This window comes from Carassius carassius, chromosome 40 (assembly GCF_963082965.1).
Source record: "Carassius carassius chromosome 40, fCarCar2.1, whole genome shotgun sequence".
Lineage (NCBI taxonomy): Eukaryota > Metazoa > Chordata > Actinopteri > Cypriniformes > Cyprinidae > Carassius > Carassius carassius.
In genome coordinates, this window is record NC_081794.1 from 27,589,772 (window position 1) to 27,604,920 (window position 15,149).

Genomic DNA, 15,149 nt, shown 5'->3' on the forward strand with positions numbered 1-15,149 from the left:
CACTAACATTATATTCCTCTGACACCAGTACCAGGTATAACTTACTCTTCACTGATGACAAGTTTATTAAAAATGATAAAAAGAGATTTCAAACTATTTTTAGAGCATCATGACTAATAATTTAACAGCAATTTATTAAATACAATTAAAATGCTAATATAAAAGGTCAATGCAATGCAGCTATGATGCACAAAAATGCTTAAAAAAACAGTTTAAACAATATTTACTTTCACAATATTTACAAATGATTGCCGCAATGATGAAGATGATGAAACGGGTTACATCAGTGATTACGATGGCATCAGTTCCAATACCTGATTGATATGTTTTATAATCAAATTAAGAATCTCTTTAGGAGAATGCTGTTACAGCATTGTTTAATTTATAAAACAACTGTTGAATATTTGATCCTATACTTGACTTCTCACAACGACTTCACAATAGACTGGCATTTAAACATACTATGTCACTATATGGAAACTCACCCATAATAAATAACACTTTTTTGTACATTAAGAATCATTAAATATTCATTACAGTCATTTTTTTTCCTGGAGCTTGACATTAAAAATATTTTTGACAAGTAGTGGATGAGCAGTTTCCATTTTTATAGTACTTTGTTAACAGTAAACTGATCAATAATTATATTTAAACATATTCCAATATTAACATTATATAACAAAAGCAAGTAGTTTTACTGCTATATAACAACTATATAGAAGCAATGCCCTTAAAGTAGCCTAAATTTGTACTCCATGAACAACTAGGCCTATAATAGAATAGAATCCCCACCGGCTATAAATTGCAACTGACCGTTTTTTGTCTTTTTTTTTGTCATACATTGGATTAATTCGAATTCATGTCAATGAAAATATTTAGAAATCTGTTTTCTGAATCCCACTCCTGCTGAATTTCTGACCATTACCGTCAGCTCAAGATGTTTGTGTCCAGTCCTGTCCTCTCACTCAATCATATACGGGGCATAGCCTATAATTTCCGTGCATTAGAGAGCTGCTATAAATATGTGGAGTTGCATGAGAGGCTTTCAATCTGATCACACAGATTGTAATGAAACTCTTGTGCACAGATTGAGGTTTCTTAGTTCCCAGGGTATTGAAACGCATTCATTACAAGGCAGCAATCAGTGTAGAGTGCAGAGAGATGCTACAGCCGAGATTTAGGCCTACTTCTTTCCCCACAGATCCAGTCGTACAGTATCATCACAGCTTACACTGAAATCTGAAAAATAACAACGTTTATAAAATATAATACAGCAGCACAACACTAATAAAGATGCCTGTCATTTTTAACCTTTCAAGAAATGTTATCCTAACATATCCAGACTGGCTAAAGTGCATTGACTAATCACAGTGAAAATGACTTTTAAAATCTAAAACAATCAAGAAGTTCAGACGGGAAGTTTGGTGTGTTTCATAATTCTTTGTTATTTATTTCTGTATTATTCTAGGCCATCATAAAGAGAGGCTGTACAAACACGGTCCTTACAGAACTTTATACAAGCGAACCACATATGAAAGACAGGAACAAAGTCAAAGAATAAAGAAAGTCAACAACATTTTGTGTTTCCTTCACTTTCAGTCAATAACATCAGGTTTTTCCTCGTTTACATTATAACTAACAGGAAGCAAACCTCCACCAAGAGACATCGATCGACACTCGATCAACGACAAAACGAGGCCTATAATCACCTCAGAACAAGACACAAGATGCAAATGAGAGCAGAACAATTTCATGCCGTTTATGTACATTCAGGAGCTGCTTAATTAAAAATATAGTTTCATACGATAATCATATTGGTCAAAGAACAATTGACTGAATTAATCATAGCAGGACACGACAGACGCTCATCAGCAGTCAGTCAGACGTGATGTGTGTGTGTGTGTGTGTGTGTGTGTATGTGCATATTGAGCAGTATATCGACACACCGCATGTGTGACAGACACTGGACATTACATCAAGATTAAACATGAAAAATAATGACACAAAATGACATAAATGTGTACAAACACCCACAAACCGAACAAGGCATCACTGGAGCATTCCACTTTAATCTCTGGTTTCATATGTTTGGCTGAAGACAGCGCTCTCTGCTGGTAGACGAATGCATGGCAACAGTTACATTATATTCAAATGACACCTGAGCAGAGAATGGCTTTCTGATTTTATATTCACCTAAAATCACACAAGACTATTCAACATCATGCTCTCTGGATATACAGCGCTGTATTGATAAGGTGGACTATATTAGAGGAACAACAGGAGATTTAAGCAGTGAAATCAACACTAGTGGTTCATGAACTGAGTGAAACTCACAAACACTTACAGGTCGTGATTTCACACCAAAATCAACACAAAAAGTATTTTAGTTAAAGATTTCCAGGACCACACATGCATTACAGCAACGGGATATAAAATATGTGCTTCATTGTCAGGGAAAATAATGTCAATATTACAAATAAATAAATGGTCTTAAAAAAAAATTGGTAAAGATATTAAAGCCCATTTTAGGACAATTCGATAATGATAATAATAATAACAACAATACTAATAATAAATAATAATATAATTTATTAAGTTCATTAACTGTACTTAAAAGTATTTATTTATACATTATTGTAGTTTATTATTATTATTTTTTTTTTTGGTATTTTAAATAATGCCAATTTCAATAAAAAGTAGTTGTATCACAGTTTGTCAGTCTACAATAAATAGAAACTAAAGAGCATAAAATGATGGGAATCGCAAAATAAATTCAAATAAAGACCTGTCTTTGGAAGAAAATGTGCTTAATTGTCAAGAAAATAATGTCAATATAAAAAATGGTCCTAAAAATGTATATCTTTTCCTTTTAATTTTGGAGTGAAATGTGACTTGGATGTGTTTTCTTGTGATATTCACCCATATAACTTCATAAAGTTCCTAAACAGACATTATTTTATCTTGTATTTCCTATCTGCCCTTTAGACTCACTGTAGCACTAAGATGATGTCACTTTCTACTCAAGTCACGACAGCTCCGAGAGTTTGAGGAAATGTTATTTTACACCATATTTACTCACGAAAACACCACATGATTAACTGCAAAAGGAAAAAACAATGCTTGAGATTGAAATGCGATGGCAGAATCACATCACCATGGTGTTAACATGGTACATTCAACGGTTTCAAGCTCCCAATCATCATGATCCGTGTAATTAAACATCCACATGTGCGTCGATCACACACACACAGGCCTGTGCTGAATATTGCATGTGGCAGTTTTGATTTTGACAAACCACATTCATTATAAGATTTAAAACATTCCTTAAATAGGTGATATATTTTGTGCATACACATCCTCTCTCTCTCATCGATTACATAAGAAAGCAATACAGGCAAGTGCGTCTTAAACACTGACTAACTGCGTTTAACAGGAAAAAGATGACATTCAGTGTGCTGCGTGGGGAACAGGTTCGTTTGACTCATGAACTACACGCTGCCAGCCTCCTACCGACTTCAGCTTCTGTTGAACCGAACAAACACGAACGATTGTCACTAGTCAGCCATGCCATACACAGCAGACAACATTCAGCCAAGAGAATAATGCAGAAAGACAAGGACGAGAAGCTAAAAATAGAGCATATTCAAAGAATGAACTATACAGACAAAGATAAGCGTCTCGCTTCACTGCAGAAATAGTTTTTCTCATACTAGTTTTATGTCTCTTTTCTTTCACTAAAAGACATAAACATCCCTAAAATGTACTTTTGCATATTCCGCTTTCAGATACAGTTTGCCGACAGAACTTGTTTTCAGAGAATATATATCTTGAATCAAGTTTATTTTTCTTATTTAATAATAGTTTATTAAATAGTCTAACAATTTAGTGAGATTTCGGCTTAAAAAAAATCAAATTCTAAGGATGTTTAAATATTTTCTTTTTCTGAAAAAAGACAAAATACTGATTGAGAAAATGAGTTTTGCAGTGTGATAATGCTTAGTGTTCAGTGCAAAAGACGTTTTGCGCAAATGGATGTTGTATTTAATGACTATGATGTCCCTGTGCATTATTGTACAAATACAAACGGCTAATGCTGAGAACAACATGAAGAAATAACTAATTGCATTCAGGCTAGTCAGTCTTCTGCTTGTCTGCTGCTCCTAAACACCACACGTAATCAGACACCCTTATGACACACAACAAGGATTGTGTTCCACAGTGCGAAATACACACATCCCAGACGTCCAGCGTTCGTACTTCACCTCACCATTTTAGCAGAATTGGTGAATTTTAATATGCATCGTGAACAAATGAGTTGTTTCGAGAAATGCAAAAACGAAAGAATTTCCGACACAATCATATCTTAAAAGTTCGAAGACGTTTAGGCCCAGATTTGACTTGGTAGTGTGCGATGAAATGGCTTCGGGCGAGAAGTCGCAGAAGAAACCCGATAACTAGAAGGCAAATGAAGGTTATGCGTTTCATATTTACGTTCCTCCGAATCCCAGTCGCGTTCTCCCGTCCAGATCCCATAGCACCTTGTGTTGTGACATCACCCAGCCATCAGCCAATCACAGAGTCAGATTCAGTCAGAATCAACACCCCTTCCTGATGGCACACAGAGCAGGGGGGCACACACAGGAAAGAGAGAGACCTCACTTCCTCTCCAGAACAGCGAGCTTCCTGTGGGTGGCGGCGGTGGCTTCACTTGCGGACGGCCTGCCTGTAGCTGTGTCTCTGGCCCTGACCGCGAGAGCAGCTGTTGTTTCCGTTGCCGGACGGTTCTTGTGCGCCAGCGGCGGTGCTTTGGCTCGCTCCGTCTCTGGTGCTGCAGGTCAAACTGCTGTCCTGAAGCGTGGGGCTGGACTGAGCTCTCTGTAGCGCACCTTCCTCCAGGAGCATGGCTTCAAACACTGACAGGTTATCGTCTTCGCAGCGCTGCTTCGCCCGCAGGAGCATGCTGTACGTCTCATAGCGCGTTTTCTACAAGAGAGGGACGTTTTATTAACTCGATCAAAATGCATTCAGCCTCAGATAATTCAAGATGTAGATGAGTTTGTTTCGTCATCAGGTTTGGAGAAATGTAGCATTGCATTAGTGTCTCAGCAATGGATGCTCTGCAGTGAATGGGTGCCGTCAGAATGAAAGTCCAAACAGCTGATAAAAACATCACAATAATCCCTCACCACTGCAGTCCAGCAATTAATGTCTTGAGAAGCCAAAAGCTGTGTTTGTAAGAAACAAATCTATCATTAAAGTGAAAAATTCTGTCATTCTGTCTGAATCAGGAGAGAAATCTGCACAGATCAAGCAGCATTCACAAGACAAAACAAATATGAGTGAATACATTTTAAAGTGAGAGGACAACAGTAAATGCAATTTTTCACTGAAGGAAGTGTTATCATGGACTTGTATTTTAGCCGGAAGCAGCTGGAATTCCTTAATGATGGATTTGTTTCTGACAGACACACAGCTTTTCTCTTCATAAGACATTAACTTAAGTGGCATGGATTATTGTGATGTTTTTATCAGCTGTTGGGAATTTTGTTCCTGACGGCACCCATTCACTGCATAGGATCTGTTGATGAGCAAGTGACGGAATGCTCCAAACCTGCCGAAGAAACAAACTCATCTTCATCTTGAAAGTAGATGTAGGGTTGATTAAAAGTGACAAAGACATTTCTAATGTTTCCACAAAAATATGAAGCAGCGGTTTTCATCACTGACGATAATCAGAAATGTTTCTGGATCAAATCAGCATATTACAATGATTTCTGAAGATCATGTGACACTGAAGACTGGAGTAATGATGCTGAAAATACAGCTGCACCAATACATTTAAATAAAAAATAGTTGTAAGTATAGTCTGGAAATAGTTCAACTGTAATAATATTTCACAATATTACAGTTTTTACTGTATTTGTGATCAGATATATGGCGACATTCGTGAACAGAAGATACTCATTTCAAAAACATAAAAAAATATTATCAACCCAAACTTTTGAAGGATAGCGTATATATATTTACCTCAAACTCCAGATACTCCTCTCTCAGCCGGTACTCCTCAAGTTCACGACCTTTCACCTTTCTGTCAGGCGGATAAGAGTGCAGTTGTGCAAGCTCAGTGGAGATGGAGCGAAACCGAGCTTCATGAGCCTGTACCTGCTCCTCCTACACACACACACACACACACACACACACACACACATGCACAGTCACTCTTATGAAACATAACAAGCCTCCTTGCTCTCTACAGCCTACATAGGCAGCTGTCTTTTAAGGAAGCATCCTAAAATAAGTGATGCATGTCATGCAAATGGACATCAAGTAAACAGGTAAAATAATTATTAATAATAACTAATTTTAGAAAATAATTACATTTTACAACAAGGATTCTTTTGTTAAAATTAAGTATCTGTATAAGTTTAGATGCACTAACAATAAACAATATTTTACAGCATGAATTCATCATAGTTAAGGTTAATTAATCTAATTAATGCTGACAATATAAGTTTATTCATATATATTTATTACTATATTCATCATATTTATTATTATAGGACTTTATTAAAAGTATGAAGACTAATAACGATAACAGTAGTGATAACTTATGCAAATCAGCTGATTTGACCTGCGACAGCTTGGAGGCGGAGCCTGGCAGCAGCGGTCGACTGAATTTCTTCTGTGAGCCAATGGCAGCAGGGAGGGGTGGGGCTGAAAACATGGCCGCCACCGTGTTGATGCGTGTGATCCAAGACTGCATTTGTTCAGCATTCCTACACAAATGAATCAAATCCAGATTACAACACTAGTATTTTCAGCATCTTAAAAAATGGTTTTCGAGATGCTTTGAGAAACCTCCCTGCAAAGCTACAGAACTGTTAAAAGTTTTAAGCACAAAATGCTGCAAAATGAGGATGCAGTCAAAATATTTTGATGATGATCAGATCAGATCTCCGTGTGGAGCACTGGCTGCTCTCAGACAAAAATATCACTGGATTATTACAATTAATGGCACATTTAATGTTTGAACATGTAAACTGATATTTCTTACTGACACACTACAGCAAAAGATAGAAATAACTGACTTAAAACCATTTTTTGACTGGTGAAAATACTAGTGTTCTAATAATTTTGGCCATCACTGTAAATGATGAAATGGACCAGTGTGATGGACATTTAAATGAAAAAAAAAAGAAAATTTAATTGCAGTAAAGGAGCAGATGAATTGGTTTTATACGTACAGTAGACATGCACACACACACACACACAATTTTCCAACACAAACATTGAAAGCTGAAACTGGGGCAAACTTCAACTAGAACAGAGCGAGTTCTCCAGGGGAACACACACACACACACACAAATACAGAGCCTCATGCTGTACAGATGATCTATGCAGTCATTTTTTCCAGTTAAAGCTTAATTTTAGTTTAGCATATGCACATGTGGTTAGCAAGCAATTTTCACAACTGTTTGACACAGACTTGTCAATATGAATACTCATTTATCTACTAAGGTCATTTTGCAATGCTTTCAGGTAATCATAATTGAAACTAATATATAAAAAATTTAAACTGTTTTGCTCCTTGAAATAAAATAACCTTTGACATAAATTAAAATATAAAACACTTTAAATACACTATAAACACTATAATAAACTGTATCAGAGGGAAGACAATGAAAAATAAGCTTAAATGGCATCAAATGAAAATGGAAAATCATTCTATAATAAGTTGAAATATTAGATTCTGAGGACTGTGGCATGTTTCTGTGTGTGTGCACTCACGGGGCCTGAAAGAGGTAGACTCTCCAGTCAGCGGTCCGGAGGTAAAACACGTTCGGACGTTTGCTGTAGTCTGTGGCTCTGATGGCCAGCGAATGATGAATGGACACCGCATTCTTCAAATCCTCATCTGATAACTGTTTATCTGGCCGATACTCGCCCTGGAAACAAAACATGCATGCTTTCTCATAATTACTGATTTATTGATCATATTGCCATTCTACTCATTACATACAGTATACTACCATCAAACTGTTTCTATATATACAAAAACATCTGTTTTCAAATACAGGCAAAATATATTATTTGTTAGAAAAACTTTGAAGTAATGGTTACTGAAGACTAATATGGTCAAGACTCAAAAGTGCCGTTTTTGTTCTTAAGTCAACAGAAACAACAAAAACCGCTTTATGTACTGCTCATTTAACTGTATAGTGAACAAAATTCATATCAATCAAAAACAAATATATATAATTAAATTATTAAATGTCACAGAATGAAAAAAAAACACTGTCAGTGTAGATGCATAAATGCAGCATGCAATACATGTATCGTTTCATGTAAAATGAAAAAGAATGTGTAATATGCCGTACAGTGAAAAATATCATAAAATACCAAAATCAAATGCACCTTGAGAATGTAGCGAACAACAAACAAATAAATCAACGGTGAAGTAATTGAAAACGTCAAGACATTGCAATCAATAAATAAGAAAGGAAATAAAATGAGTAGCTCTGGAAGGAAGGAAGGAAGGAAGGAAGGAAGGAAGAGAAAGACTTACTTTCTGCAGGTAAAGGATGAGTCCCTTAAGAACAGCATAAAATGCTTTCCATCCTCTTTTTCCACGAGGTGCTGCATTACACATGAAAAATAACACAACTGAAATAGGGCACTGGACCAAATATATCAGTACATCAGTCTAGACTAATTAATACATTTCCATTGGTAGACATATTTTGCACCTATTTGTAAATTATATTATTTGCATTTTGTGACACTGTATGTTATTGTTCAACAACATTAAACTATACATATATAACATATGTTTCCTCTGTCTTGTCTCTGAGGTATATTTGTAACAATATCCAACAATACATTGTAGGAGTCAAAATTATAGATTTTTTTCTTTTATGCCAAAAATCATTAGGTTAAGTAAAGATCATGTTCCATGAAGATATTTTGTAAATTTCCTACTGTAAATATATCAAAACTTAATTTTAGATTAGTAATATACATTGCTAAGAACTTATTTTGGAAAACATTAAAGGCACTTTTTTTTTCTTGCAACCTCAGATTCCAGATTTAGTTGCATCTCGGCCAAATATTGTCACATACTAACAAACCATACATCAATGGAAAGCTTATTTATTCAGCTTTCAGATGTAACTCAGTTTCACAAAATTGACACTTATGACTGGTTTTGTGGCCCAAGGTCACATATAGAAATCAGATTTCATTTTCAAAATGTCAGATACACTAGAAATAGATTATCCATAAACAATATCATCAGAAGTAAAAGACACTTGCTTAAAAGACAAAAAAGGATCTCTGCTAATGTCCTAAACATGCATTTCTACATTTGATGACTCTTTGTGAATATAAGAATAAGTCCACACTGCTGGTTTAGGGATGTGAGATGATGCCGTCTATTTTAACACTCACTTCTCTTCCCGTCACAGTCTGCGTGGACCTTCCTCACCAGGAAACCGGTTTTGTAAAGCAGCGCTCCGGATGGAGGAATGAAGTCGCTGGCCGTCTGCTTCACTCCTCTGGAGTTGGACTCTCCTCGCTGCTCGCCCAGCTCCGAGAACGACTTACGCAACTCCTCTTCATCGCTGAGGGAAGAGAACGCAGAAGTGAGCTAATAACTGAGAGCAAGTGCATAAAAGAGGAATTTGAAACCGTGATATGACATCATTGCAATTTTACTGTAGACTGAATATAAATAATTTGAGGAACAACTTTCACCGAGAAATTGCTTGGAATTAATTGTGAAATTTACTAAGAAACTGCAAGTTATACATAGAATATAAAAGTAGAAGGACCAAAATAGTATTTGCCTGGAAATCCTATTCCAAAGAATGTTTACTGTGCAGGAACTATATTGAATTACTTCATATTTCCTCTTTAGTTTCTAATAATATTGCTTACACTTAGTTGCAAGGGTCTGTTGTAATAATCAACACTAAATATTAAAGACTATTGCATAATTCATTCTGTACTCTTGGTGTAAAATCAAATCTTGCCAATTCTGAGAAAGACAAATTCCTTTCCTAGATGATTTGTGCAAAAGCTTTGAAAGCCTATGCTGAAATGCCATCAATCTAAAATAAAGTTTTATTATTTTAAATATTATTTTAAAAGATTTAAATTGACATTTAATTTTACTATAACTAAAAGAAACCTAATACAATATGATAAAAAAATATAGCTTATGTAAAACTAAATTTGAAATTCAAACCGAAATTAATTAATTATATAGAATTCACACACACTTAAAACATTATGCTAAAAATGATAAAAACAACAAAATTACAAATTATTCAAATTATTAATACAACTACAGTAGGCTATATTAATGATAGTAAAAAATAATTTAAATATTATATATAGTTATAGTTTTTAATATTTTCATTTAGTTTTATTAGTTTTTATTTTAATTTAAAATTTGTAGTTTTTTTTATATATTAATCAATATTTTTAACTAATTTTTATTTCAGTTTTAGTTTCACTTATTTTACTACACTTAGTGTTACGGGTCTGTTCCAATAATCAACACTAAATATTAAACACGTAATTGCATAATCATCATCATCCTGCACCGTTGTTATTTCAGACATGAATGGATCTTAAATCACGTAGCTTGATGAGAATTCTAAAACCATTCATTGGCTTTACTTCTCCTTTTCTAGATATTTTGACCTAAAATACGGTTTAGAAAGCATTGGTGTTTGGAAATGCACATCCAGAGTTCTTTATGTGTGAAGAAATCCAGCGAGTTTAAGGACTAAAGGAGGCAGGATTCAGAGCTCGCTGTGATATTTGGGGGCTCTCTCGCTGCATGTCCCACCTATGGGAATGAATAAAGGTCTTTTCCCGACTGTTTTCACTCCCGCCGATCATAACCCCCCGAGTGCGGCAGATGCTATCGATCGAGTGTGTGTTGAAGTAAAGGGCTTCTCTCTCACATCTGCCACCGCAGAAATCAAATCAAAGACTCGATCGCACAGGCCAAACTATTATGGCATGCCACTGCGAGACAACCGTGGGTTAAATGGATGGGTGTTTCAAAGCCGTCATACCGTGAAAAATCTAATTCTCCTTGTATTTTTGGAAACAGAAGTGTCCGATGTACTATTTAGGTTTGTTTTAACATCATTTTCCCAACCATGAACACATGCAAGTCAATTGTAGATAAATAAAATAAAAAAATCAGGTCCCACCCTACTTTTTGGTTAAACATCCCTTTTCTTTTGGAAATTATGGAAGCAAATTGTGGTACAAATGCCACTCCATGTATGGTAGCAAGCATTTACACATCAAGGCATATTCAGTATGATGCATGGTAATGACAGATGAATGAGCCAAATCAAAACATGCCATTTATATCTAGAAGTCTTGTGAGAACAGTTGCAAAAAACAGGTGGAAATAGAATAATAAAAATATTTTTAGTGCAAGAAACCTAGACTAACATTTCTAATACATTTAAAAGCAGGGTGATTACAGTTCATTGGTCCTTAAATTTTAAAAACATTTTTGTTAATTGAAATAAAAAATTCTTTTTTTTTTGTGCTAAATTTTATTTTACTAAAAAGGAAATTAATATAATAAACAATGATAAAAGTTTTAGCTCTTATTAAAAACTCTGCATTTTAATTCACTAAAATGTAAGTTAAAAATAATACAAAAACTATAAAAAGGCATTTAAAAAATAATAAAAATGACAAAAAAAACAAAATTGAATTGAAAATTGAAAATATATAATTGAATTGAAAATTCCAAATAAAATTCAAAATATTAATATATAATATATTAAATGACACTAAAATCTACTTTAGACAGATACAAAATAATAAAAACAAAAACAAGTGTTTTTTGAGGTTTAATCAGTTTTATTTTATAGTATTATTGAGGTACTATTATAGTTTTATATTTTGAATGACTTCTTTTTATAGATCATTTTCATTTTAGTTGAAGTTTTAGTATTTTTTGTACTGTTTTATCATTTAGTTTTTTTTTCAGTTTTATTTATTTTTTTCAGTTTTAGCTTTACTTATTTTAAACTAAATGTTACAAATGTTAAAATATATATATTTTTATTTTATATAAATTAAAGTTTATTTTATTTCAAGATATTTTTATGGTTTTAATTTTAGTTAACTATAATCACCTTGGCACTAATGTGCTCAGAAACGGTCTCGAACGAGCGCTTTGAAGCCGGAGTGTGGATGTGTGAATGTTCCTGTCTTTCTCGGCTGTTTTATGAGGTCTCTCGCCACATTCTGCACACTCTGAGGTGTAATATTTCTCCTGGACACACACATCGATTGTCCGCGGTCGCTGAAGAGACACTCATCACACTGCGTCCCGTCCACATGATGTTTCTCAGGGGAGAGACGCTCGACGTGTCTCTGCAAAGAAGCCAACTGCATGGAAATCACGAGACACGGCGCCACAAAGAGCCCAAAACCTTCAGATCACCTCCAAAAAACCAGCAGCTATCCCAGCCGACATCAGCACAAAAATACAGTTTTTTCCTTAAAACCACATCGCTACAAAATACACTAAATAAAAGCCTACCGTTAAAATGCTACCGTTTAACCAGTTAACTTTTTTTTTTTTTTTACTTAATTCTTATTAATAGACATCTAAGAATAACCTCAAGGTTTTTTATCATTTATATTTTGATCTAGAAGACCTAAAGCTCTACCATATGTTTTTAAATTTGCTGAACTATTTCATGAACTTTTTTGTAAATAACAAACATACTTTTACAGATACATTTCATAATTTTCAGTCAACAAAAAAATTAAATGTATTCCAAAAGTCTGTCCAGAAATACAGGCCTTGTTCAGAGATTTTTGTTATTTTTTTATTTATTTATTTATCATAAATTTTCAATAAATACATTTGTAAAAGTAAAATAAATAAATTCAATTATTTCAGAAATGTAAATAATATAATTAGTAATTATTTGTATTACAAGGATAGATGTTTTTAGTAATTTTGCTTTCGTTTTTTCTTTTTTTCAGGTAAAAAATATATAATTTATAAATTAACCTGTAAATAAATAAATACATTTAATTTATAAATTAAACTATAAATAAATAAATAAATCAGTTTTAATATTTCATGACTGATGTAAACATTTTCTAGTTTTCAGAAGTGGGAGCTTTATAACATTTCTCATTTTCATTTTAAGTTAAAGTAAAACCATATAGACATGGTTTTAAATAAGAAAATTTACAAAAATCACAAAAAACTAAACCAACTAAAACAATAACAAGAAAAAATAAATAAAACAACATTAATCAAAACTATAATGGTATATTAGTATTATGGTGGTGATATTAAAATCCATCCACATTTACTCGGAGTAAAAAAAAAAGGTCAAATATAAAGTCTGTTTAATATCTAAATCTATTCCAGTTCTGGATCTCTCAAATGTCAGAATGGCCTTCTTGATCCAATTTGGGATATTATCACTAAATGATAACATGACAACCCTGCATTCATACACAGCATGCAGATGACACAAGAAGAAACAAATGATGTGAAAAGCAGCCTGATTATGTGTGCGCTGCTCTAAAATGTGTGAAAAACATCGGTCAATCACTCTCACACTGAGCATGTGCGTAAAACTTCAAGCCTGTTGCCTAGTAACTGTGGGAACAAAAGAGAGAGCGAGAGAGCGAGAGAGAGAGAGAGAGAGAGAGAGACGGATCCTGACCAAGTACAGGCTCAGTGAGCACAGTCTAGCCATCGAGACGGGTAGACACAGAAAGAGCTGAGAGTGTGTGTGTGTGTGTGTGTGTGAGAGAGAGAGAGAGAGAGCACAGTCTAGCCATCGAGACGGGTAGACACAGAAAGAGCTGAGTGTGTGTGTGTGTGTGTGTGTGTGTGTGTGTGTGTGTGTGTTTGTGGGTTAGGGTTAGGGTTAGGGTCCGCGTTACTGGACTAAACTTATAACCATCTTATCTGGAGTATACTACAGAAATGGATCTTATACAGCAACTCACAGAGATGGGAGACCATTAGGAATACCTTTGCTAAAATACACCGTAAGAATCCTTCGGAAATTCCCCGTCTGTAAAGCACTCTCACCGAGGCCCGACTCAGAGACACGCACTGAATGGATAAATCAGCAGCTGCGCTTCGTACGGGAAACCATCCAGCCGGCGCTCAACAAAGCGACAAATTCCAACAGTATGAGAGAACCCAGAGTGGTAAGCGGAAACGAACTAGCCTATCTTTGGGAACACCGTAGGAGTAAGGCAATAGATATAATTCTAAACAAAAGCACTTACCCAGACCCCCCTCCTGTGATAAATGATATGAATAAAGTTTATGAGTATTATGCTGCGAAATGCCAACCAGCACAGTTACACCAACAGATGGGCAGTCCTCCGTGGTGTGGCGCTCTCGACCTGGAGGACCCGAAAGATGCCCCCGTTACTTCGGACTTCACTGCAGAGGAGATCTCAAGCGTGCTTTGTAGTCTCCCGAACAACAAAGCATGTGGTGCAGATGGTGTGACTTATGAAGTGCTCAAGGCAACAAAACTATTTTCAATAATGACATTAACTCAGATTTTTAATGTCTGTTTAATTAACCGGAAAGTTCCCGATTCTTGGAAGGGAGCTATTATATATAGGATCCCCAAAAAGAATAACATTCCAGAAGATCCCTCCACCTGGAGAGATATATCACTGCTCCCCACTATATACAAGGTATTTATGAAGTGTGTTTTATGCCAAATTTTACCCTGGCTGGTGGAATCAGGAACATTGTCAACAAAACAAAAAGCATACATAGAGAGGCAGGGAATGAATGAGCATGTATTCTGTTTGAAGACTGCCATCGATGATTTTAAACATGAATCCTCCCGTTTCTATGCGGTATTTCTCGATTTTCGAGACGCGTTTGGCTCTTTACCACATAGCGTAATGCTTCATTCCCTTGAGGAAATAAAACTGCCGGAACAGTACATACATATAGTCAAGAATGTATATGACAATTCCTTTTTACAAGTGATTTGCGGACATCAACTAACGAAACCGATTAAACTTGAAGTTGGGATTAAGACGGGATGTCCCTGGAGCGCTGTGAACTTCATACTGGCCTTAAACCACTGGCTAAAATG

General features: G+C 35.1%; 1 protein-coding gene across 1 annotated transcript in view; it reads right to left on the reverse strand.

Moving 5' to 3' along the window:
• Positions 1-4,286: 4,286 nt before the first annotated feature.
• The window catches only part of LOC132122494 (uncharacterized), a 56,696-nt gene continuing 45,833 nt past the window's right edge, over positions 4,287-15,149 (reverse strand). Inside the window, exons 12-17 of the mRNA XM_059532832.1 lie at positions 9,448-9,620; positions 8,567-8,637; positions 7,789-7,946; positions 6,632-6,776; positions 6,028-6,171; positions 4,287-4,983 (exon numbers count right to left, since the gene is read on the reverse strand). Of these exons, the coding sequence (XP_059388815.1) occupies positions 4,705-4,983; positions 6,028-6,171; positions 6,632-6,776; positions 7,789-7,946; positions 8,567-8,637; positions 9,448-9,620 (970 nt within the window). The 3' untranslated portion in view covers positions 4,287-4,704. The remainder of the gene's footprint in view (positions 4,984-6,027; positions 6,172-6,631; positions 6,777-7,788; positions 7,947-8,566; positions 8,638-9,447; positions 9,621-15,149) is intronic.